Below are 10,155 nucleotides of genomic sequence, written 5' to 3' on the forward strand. Positions count from 1 at the left end.
CACAACTTTGTTTCTCTTTTTGATCATTCTCCTTTCTAAGATAACCTCAAGATTTGTACAATGTGGACTGGCAATATCGATAATGGGAGGGTAAGTGATTTGTGTTGGCAATTCATGGCATTTCTTTAGGAGGGACACATGTACAATGGATGGGGAAAATAGTAAAGTGTAGACCACAACTCCCACCTTCCTGATAATCTGAAATGGTCCATAGTATTTAGCAAATAGTTTATGGAATGGTTGAGCAGTGATGCTCACCTACCTATAAGGCCGAGTCTTGAAATAAACCCAATACCCATCTTCAAAGTTCCTATCACTCCTATGAGAATCAACATGCTGCTTCATTCTTACCTGAGCTCTCAAAAAGTGGTGCTGCAACAATTGTAGCTTCAATTCTCTGGTTTATCAGAGTGTCGTCTACATCAGCTGAAGCTAATTCACCTGATAGATAAGGCAAGTGCAGGGGTGGTGGTCTTCCATAGAGGCTCTCATAAGGAGTGGTTCTTATGGCTGAATGAAAGGAAGTATTGTACCAATACTTAGCCATGTACATATAAGAATGCAGTCCGTAGCTTCCTTAGAACAAAAGCATCTCAAATATGTCTCTAGGCATCTATTTAGAACCTTAGTCTAGCCATTTGGGGGTGGTAAGCTGATGATGTGTGTAATATGACTCCTTGTATTGAGAGGAGTTCCTACCAAAAGGAACTTAAGAATACTATGTCCCTGTCACTCACAATGGAATCTGGTAAACCATGAAGTTTGTAGATGACTTCCATAAACACTCTTGCTACAGATTGAGCCGTATAAGGGTGTTTAAGCGGTATAAAGTGGCCATATTTACTCAGCCTATCTACTACGACTAGTATCACCTCATACCCCTTTGATTTAGGTATTCCATCAATGAAATCCATGCTGATTTGAGACCACACCACTTCTGGATTTGGAAGACGTTGTAGGAGACCAGAATAAGCAGCTAAGTCAGATTTATTCCTTTGACAGACATCACACTTCTGAACAAAGAGCTTTACATCCTCTCTTATGCTCTTTGTAATGACCCGTTCGGTCATTTTGAGAATTTAAGTCCCGTTTGGCGGCGTAAGGTCTTGAGCATCTTCGTATTATGTATTGTGACTTGTGTGCATGGTAGAGTTCAGTTACCAGATAATCAAATTGGAAGAAGAATTTTAGTTTTGGAGGCTTAAGTAGTAAGAGTTGACCAGAATTTGACTTTTGTGTAAACGGCCTGCTCTTTTGGCAGACTTAACTCCAAACCTTGATATTCTAATTCCTCTACCATTTTGTCTGTTGTTATTTGCTCTCCTTCATACTCCTCTAATTGAAGGAGGTATAATTGTTTCAGATTCTTGCATTTGTGGCCAATTATACTTCTCATTACAGAAGTAGCATAGACCTTGGGATCTCTTTTTATTCATTTCTTCCAAACTCAATGTTCTCCTATTAAATCCCTTAGAGCTTGTAGAGTTACCATACCTGGGAGTTGGTAACAAAGCTCTACTACTATTCCTTTGATCTGCATTTCTTCTGGCAGAATTCATTAATGAATTTGCCATAGGTGAAAGTTGTATTCTAGTAGCAAGATAAGCTTATTGCATTCTAGCATTCTTGTAGACTTGTAACAAAGTCTGTAACAAAGTCTTAGGATGGGTAATTTTCACATTAATATTCAATTCATGCTTCAAACCACCAAGAAAACAACTGATGGCATTTTCTTCGGATAGATTTACCCTTGTGAGATGCCTTTCAAACACATCTTGGTACTCCTTCACACTACCAAGCTTGTAGACTTGTAACAAAGTCTTAGGATGAGAAATTTTCAAATGAATATTCAATTCATGCTTCAAACTACCAAGAAAACAACTGATGGCATTTTCTTCAGATAGGTTTACCCTTGTGAGATGCTTTTCAAACACAGTTTGGTACTCCTTCACACAAAATTCTTGTAGACTTGTAACAAAGTCTTAGGATGGGTAAGCTTCACAGAAATATTCAATTCATGCTTCAAACCACCAAGAAAACAACTGATGGCATTTTTTCCAGATAGGTTTACCCTTGTGAGATGCCTTTCAAACACAGCTTGGTACTCTTTCACACTACCCGTCTGTTTAACCTTCTTGAGCTCCTCCATAGGATCATCAAAATCCACCCCAAATCTTTCCACCAAAGCCACTACATACTCAATCCACGTAGCAGGTTGGAGGTACTGTCTATACCTCATGTAGGCTAAATGCCACTGAATAGCTTCTCCTTCCAATTGCATTGCAGCCACTTCTATTTTTTCTTCAGCCGCAACCTTTTCCACGAAGAAGAATTATTCAATCTTAAACAGCCATGACTTTAAGTCTTCACCTGAAAATCTCAAAAATTCCATTAGAGATCACCTATTAAAGTTTGAATTATGATGATTGCAATTGGCAGTGCTCTTGTCTCTTTGAGGCCTTCCATCGAATAGTTCTTCCTCCTGTTGCAGTTGACTCTTATCCCTTTGATTTTCCTTTGAAGTTGCCATGTGTTATTGAAAATCTTGCACCTTCTGATCTAACCTCTTAAGGCTAGACACTTCTCTAGCAAGAGCTCCAATATCATAAATCATCTTCTCCATTAACTCGCGCAATTCTCCTACTTCCGTCGAAAAACTCTCGTTTGATCTTGTTCCCTTCGTCATTTTCGTGCCAAGAAAAAGTCTGCTCTGATATCACTGATATCTCAATCACAGGAATTCACAGAGAACTCAAGAATTGAAGAGGTGAGCTAGGAGTTTGGTGGAGAAACTCGAAGATTACAGCTTATGAAATGCAAAAATTGTAATTGAGAGGAAAGAGGATTGTAATTATATTTCATTTGATGATTGTAAATGATACATTGTAGTCCTTTTATGAATGAATATATGACTCATTTATCTGGAAGCTTCCTTTCTCCAACTAACTGTTCTAACTAGGGGTGTTCATGGTTCGGTTTGGATCGGTTTTTCCCTAAAAAGAAACCAAACCAAGTAAGTCGGTTTTTCAAATATTAGAACCAAACCAAACCAATTAAGTCAGTTTTTTCTCGATTCGGTTTATGTCAGTTTTTTAGTTTTTTTGGTTATTTGTCGATTTTTTCTTAAATATAAGGCATACACTACCAAACACATATTTCGACGACCACATTTTTAACATAACACTATCAAATCAATTGCCCTTTGAGAAATCTACTATTTACCAAGATATATATTTGATAATTGAATCAAATAGTGATGAATAATTTAAGGACTCAATTAAAAATATATTATTTTTAACATGAAATAGATTCTTACACGTAACAAAAGAAAACTACCAATTAAACTAGAATGTAAAGGTAAAGAACTGTACTAAAAGTGTAAATGATTAATATTTACTATAAATTTTTTAAAACTTTGTATAAAAGTATAGATACTCCTATTTACTAAATGATTAATATATATATATATATATATATATATATATATATATATATATATATATATGTGTAATAATAAATTAAAAATAGATACTCCTATATTTGGTTTGGTTCAATTTATTTTTAATTAAAACCAAAACCAAACCAAATTTGATCGGTTTTTAAATTTCAAAACCAAAACCAAACCAAACCAAAGAGTATTGGTTTTTCTGGTCGGTTTGGTTCGGGTTTTCGGATTTTATGAACGCCCCTAGTTCTAACTAACTTTTGTCAACTAACTTCCTAACTAACTTTCAGCTGACTTGGCATAACTAACTAACTGCTTTAGCTGAGCTGGCGTCTCCCATTTGAGTAGGCTGCGAACATGTTGAATTTAGCATATCACTATTAAAATGCCTTGAGACTCATATGTGGGGCTTTGTTCTGTGAGATTTACGCCCTAAACATACCTAATTCTCAACGCTCGGGACTTGCCTCACAGTTCCTATGCAAATCATGTGTTGAATTCAATAATTAGCACGGTTGACTCTCAAAAGTCTTCAATAAATAATTATTAAAGTTCTTTTTGTCTATAGGAATATGAAAAATGTGAATAACTCACATAACAAACCATATTATTGCATATTTACTAACTGAGAACATCATGAAGGTGAATATCATTTGAACATTTCTTTTGAAAATAAATAAACAAAATTTATATCTTTATTTGATAGATCTTCATATCTTAGTTCTGTCTCATGAATGAGTAATATTTTAAATTACAGTATTGATAGAATTTATTGAGTATTTACTTTTAAGGAAGTAAAATATGCAGTTTGACAATATTTTTTAAGAAATTATGACTTTTAATCGTTTGAAAGTTGAGACATTTTAGTAAATTTATATTTCATAGTAATTTTAACAGTATTGCATTATTTATATTTGTAAAACGTGCTAAATGTTTTATTTTATATGTGTTTTGTAAAACATGCTAGATTTTTTTTTTATATGTATTTCTTTAATTCTTTTTAGTTTTATGAACTTTTAATGTATCTTTTAATTTTTTTTTGTTATAATAATATATTATTCATTCAAAAATTATAAAAATTAAATATCCATGGGACTTACGCCCCATGTCTCGAAGTTTTTGCTTCGCCCCATATTAAGTAAAATATCCCGTCTTATGCCCTCGCCTTTTAAAATACTGATTAGAGGATAAAGCGTTTCTTATCATAAGAGACTCCATACACAAGATCGAACCCGAAACCTTTGATTTAAGGATAAAAGGGTACTTATCAATCCATCACTAACTCATTTGGATACCAGATGAAAATATTACAATGCATATGAATATAGTATGATAGGAAATGCACAATAATTGATATTCCTAAAACCCACCAGCAAGGTGGATCTTTTGGCTAAAAAAAAAGATTGCCTTAATTCTCTTAACTGGTTACCATATTTTAGCCCATGGTCACTTAGAAAAGATTATAAAAAGGTGGTGATTACTGGTTGGGTAGATGTATCAGTGAAATAAAAAAGGCTTTGGAAAAGAAATGGCAATTCCTAAAACTATTTGTCTCATTATTGGTGTTGTGTCAACTTTGTTTTCAATAGCTTTGGCTATACCAGGGACTGCCTCATTTTATTACAACTTATCACATGCTAGTAAGTTTCTTCTATTCTTTTTTGTTACTCTCTTAAAATTTTGTTAGACCATATGTTCGAACTTATTTGATACTGATGGACAAATATTATTGTTATTACAGCTACGACATGTTATGGAAACACAACCCAAGGCACCCTCTTAGCAGCGAGTGATCGTCTCGGGCTTGATTTTAATTGTGGAACATTATTAAAGGTCACATGCACTGGTCCAGTGCCACAACCTTGCACTGGCAAGAGTGTTGTAGTAAAAATGGTAAGTGATTGCCCTGGATGTGGTGTAACCATGGATCTCTCTAAAGAAGCCTTTTCAATCATTGCTACTCCAGTCACTGTCGAAAATATTATTAAGATTGACTACGTCAAGTAAGTAATTATATATATACTCTTTATCCAAAATATTAAATTCAATTAAATTATTAATTATATATATGTCACATCCGCCACTGAGTATATTGTTCTATGATTATCAGGGTGGGATAAGAAGGCATCAAATATGGCGCATGGAACTTCGATCTATATTATATATAGCATGTAGAAGTATACTCCATAGTGAAGTTGAATTGATGGATAATTGACAACTTGATGCATGTACATGATCAATTCTAAGAATAAAAGTTCATCTTTTCCTTTTCTTTTTGTTTTATGTTGGAAAATATTTTGAGTAAGCTTTAGCAAGGGCAAGCCATTTACCATATATTTCATATCATAAGATCTTGATAATCAGATACAGGAGATAATCCAGAATAGTAATTTTTTCGTAACGTATATTCATGATATTAGATATTTATTTTGGTAAGTAAAATTTTATATACCAATTGAACTTTACAAAACAAAAAAAAAATAGTACGGACCACACCAAACTCATAAACTCTATCTACAACTATACGACTAGCTTCCTTACTACAACAACTCTACCATTACATCAAGGATAAAAACTCTAATGCAACTAAATTTTGGTTGCATTAGAGGATAGTCATAGACTAAATTGTTGGTATTACTGTATTCAAAATCAAAAAATCAAAGAAGCAAACAAAAGTTAGTTCAATAAACAAATCGTAAAATAATTCCGAGCCCATTGAATGCACAGTGTGTCCTTAAGGAATTTAATCCCCTTACTGTTGCCCAAGGTATACGGATTAATTCCTCCCAGGATAGAACAGTATAACTATTTTGTGATAGCGGCACTTCAAATCACAGAACTTCAGTGAACTCAACAAACGGAGCAAATCACACTTGACACTTATATTTATTTGGAAAATAATGCTACAATATAAAAAGAGGGGAGAAGTTTTCAGATTTTCCATCTATTAAAAATGAAGCCAAGCCTCTAAATTAATAGACAATGAAAGGGTGAGATGAAGAGGTGCAACCCAAGGGGTACCTCTTCCATTTCCCATTCACACCTCCTAATAAAAACGCAACAATCCCCCATATGAATGAGGAATGGACATATGTAAAAAACATGCATGAAAATACTGTGTGATTCGCAAGTAAGGATTAATCACATCTAGGTAAGTAGGTTTCCCTTTGAACTTTTCGTAGTGAACTTATGTCGGATATACTCGGTCAATCGGTATATTTGATATCTTTGAATCGTTGAGCTTTGGTGTATATCTAGACAACCATAAGACACACAATCAATCCTTAACCATCTTTGGTTCTCACGGTTGTGTTCGTTTCAGCCATGAACACCGCCTGGTTTCATCAGTGCTTAGAGAATGGGCCTTTACTTTCATTCCCCTTAAAGTGGCTTACACTTCACACTCACATAGGTAATTTCTAAACGTGTAATCTTATAGACACACTATTTGGTCATATCCTGCCAGACTTAGCAAATCATTAAAAAGCTTTAAGCTTTATTGACTCATCAAAAAGCCTTAATGCTTTACCTTGATTTCTAAACATTGTCTTCATCACGAGAATGAGTTGAGTTATTTGACAATGTTGAACCGTCATTCATAACTTTGTTTGATGTCTTTGAACCTAGCTCTTGGGATCTCCAGTCTGCTAGGTAGAGTTACCGCCATGATGACTTGTCCTATGACTTACCCTTTGATGATCTTTCAACTGCCTCTCTAGATAGGCCTTTTGTAAGTGGATCCAATACATTATCTCTTGACTTTACGTAGTCAATCATGATAACACCACTAGAGAGTAGTTGTCTAACTGTATTGTGTCTCCGTCGAATGTGATGAGATTTTCCGTTATACATAACGCTCCTTGCCCTGCCTATTGCCGCTTGACTATCACAATATATACATATAAGTGTCAAAGGTTTGGGCAAAAATAGAATATCTTTCAAGAAATTCCGGAGCCATTCAGCTTCTTCACCGGCCTTATCTAAGGCTATAAACTCAGCCTCCACTGTAGAGCGGTCAATGCACATTTGTTTGGATGATTTCCAAGACATCGCTCCTCCACCGACTATTTAGAATCGGTTGAACCAGTGATCTAATTTGCATCACTATACCCCTTTACTAGCTCGATATACTTATTGTAGTGCAAAACATAATTTGGAGTACATTTCAAATACTTTAAAACTCGTTTCATTGTCATGAAATTTTAGTGCAAACTTTCTTATGTTGTAGAATAATACGTCTCGACTTTCGATTGCATATCAGATTATTGAATACACTTAATGTAGCAATAATATATTATAACAACAACAAGAATGATCGGCATTAGTTGTGCCACAACCTTTTAATATATAACACATTCACAATCACTCTGCCATTTTCAAGCATTTGTATGCTATTTATTCATACTTATATATTATATGCAAATTATAGCACCTTCATTTATGAAACAAATCCAACTTTCAAGGATTTTGGTCATGTTCATCGGTTGGTTCACCTCATTATAGACCAACGTATTAATATGTTCATTCATGAATGGTCATGTTCATACAAAACATACAAACACACTTTTTATGAAAAATCGCAATCTTCCAGGTGACACCTTTCATAAAAGAGCTAAACATTATAAATGTTCAAGAAAGAACAAATCATTTCTGTAAAGGCACGTAAACAACTTTCGAATTTGTAGTTTCATCACTAGTCATCACTAATACTGAACAAGTAATGAATTCACCGACTACCATATCAATATCATTAATGATTCGTGGTGTTCGAAGAATCATATCATCTTGTTCTTCGAAATACTATAGACATCACATCTAACATTAGATTTTGTTATGCATAAGCTAAATGCCCCCACATTTCACATGTTTTATGTGCCTTTTCTATCAACATATAATCCATATATAACCAAACAATGACTACATAATTTATAGTATTCTTAATGTAAATACACTAGTTTGAAATTATTTGACAATATTTTCTAGTCAAATTTCACATGCCATTGTTTGGATGCATGTTTTAGTCCGTAAATTGACTTAACAAGTCGACATACCTTTTTTTTTCAGGAACCACGAACCCTTTAGGTTGTTCCATATAAATTTCTTCCTCCAAATCTCCATTTAAGAAGGTTGTCTTTACGTCCATCTGATGAATTTCTAGTCCATAAACGACGACTAACGCTATTAACACCCGAGTAGATGTAATCCTCGTTACTGGTGAGTATGTGTCAAAGTAATCAAGACCTTCTCGTTGTCTTAATCTTTTGGTAATCAATCTTGCCTTATATTTGTCAATAGTACTATCAGCTTTTATTTTCCTTCTGAAAATCCACTTAGAACCCAAAGGTTTATTTGGAGGAAGATCAACCAATTCCCAAGTATGATTACTTCCTATGGGTTCTATCTCACTATTGACTACCTCTTTCTAACATTGTGTTTTCGAGCAAGACATTGATTCTTTAAATGTTTGAGGCTCACTTTCTAACAAGAATGTCAGAAAATCTGGTCCAAAGAAAGTAGTTATCTTTTGATGTTTACTACGTTTTGGATTCACCTCATTAGGTGTACTTTCCTTTTCTTCTTCACGAGGTCGCTTAGATATTTCACTAGACGACTCACATTCCTTTTATACGGATAGATATTCTCAAAGAATTCAATATTATCTGATTCAATTACCGTATTAATACGAATTCTGGATTTTTTGATTTATGAACCAGAAATGATATGCCTTACTATTTGTTGCATATCCTATGAAAACGCAATCAATAATTTCCAGTCCGATCTTTACCCTTTTGGGTTTAGGAACTTGCACTTTAGCTAAGTACCCCCATATTTTAAAATATTTAAGTTGGGCTTTCTTCAGTTCCATTTTTCATATGGAATGGATTGCGTCTTGCTATGGGGAACTCGACTGAGTATACGTTTATCTGTAAGAATAACTTTCCCCATACAAGTTCTGGGGTAAATCAGAACTTATCAAAAAGGCATTCATCATTTGTTATCTCTTCCTCTACCAAGGTACTTCCACTGGACCAGTTGATTGCGTTAGATTCTAATGTGTTATTGGTATATCATTGACAATTTTATAAATATACTTCCGTGATATAGCCATTCCACATTCATATGGGGGATTGATGTTTTTTTATTTATTTAATTAATATATTAAATACTTAAAAGAGGGTGAATGGGAAATGGAGGGAAATGAAAATTTTAAGTGAAATTTTAAGTTCCCCCCCTTGGTAAATGGACATTGTCCCATATTGGAAGAGGCAGAAGTTTTTTATGGGTATATAAGCAATTGCTCTTCTTCTAGCTCTTAAAGAGTTGAGAAGAAGGCAAGCCTTGCGTCGTCGTCGTCGTCGTCGCTCACTCGGCTTCAGCTTCGGATTTGGATTTGGGTTTGGTCAAATGATCGATTGATTGATTAACTTTTTGGACCAAATTTATTTGTTAATAGTAAAATATTAACAAAAATGTCATTAAATATTTATTTTAATAACAGAATATTAATATTAAATCCAATCCGTTTTTCTATTTTGGTAACATTTAACTACCCTCTTCAATTTTTCCTTTTTATTGTTGAGTAAATACCCATTTATGTAATGTCATTTATGCTGTGGCCGTTTTGCAGAAACAACTATTCTAAAGAGTTGTACCTCTTCAGATTTCAGCCCAACTTTGGCTATAAATACAACGCTATTCTGCTCAGAATT

At 34.1% G+C, this 10,155-nt stretch overlaps 1 protein-coding gene across 1 annotated transcript; it reads left to right on the forward strand.

Moving 5' to 3' along the window:
• Positions 1 to 4,959: 4,959 nt before the first annotated feature.
• On the forward strand, positions 4,960 to 5,646 carry LOC104231665 (putative EG45-like domain containing protein 1). Its single transcript, XM_009784696.2, has 3 exons — positions 4,960 to 5,085; positions 5,187 to 5,448; positions 5,556 to 5,646. The coding sequence occupies exons 1-3, from the start codon at positions 4,974 to 4,976 to the stop codon at positions 5,563 to 5,565; spliced, it is 384 nt and encodes a 127-aa protein (XP_009782998.1). The 5' UTR covers positions 4,960 to 4,973; the 3' UTR covers positions 5,566 to 5,646.
• The last annotated feature ends 4,509 nt before the right edge of the window (positions 5,647 to 10,155 follow it).

Source organism: Nicotiana sylvestris, chromosome 11 (genome assembly GCF_000393655.2).
Source record: "Nicotiana sylvestris chromosome 11, ASM39365v2, whole genome shotgun sequence".
Taxonomy (NCBI): domain Eukaryota; kingdom Viridiplantae; phylum Streptophyta; class Magnoliopsida; order Solanales; family Solanaceae; genus Nicotiana; species Nicotiana sylvestris.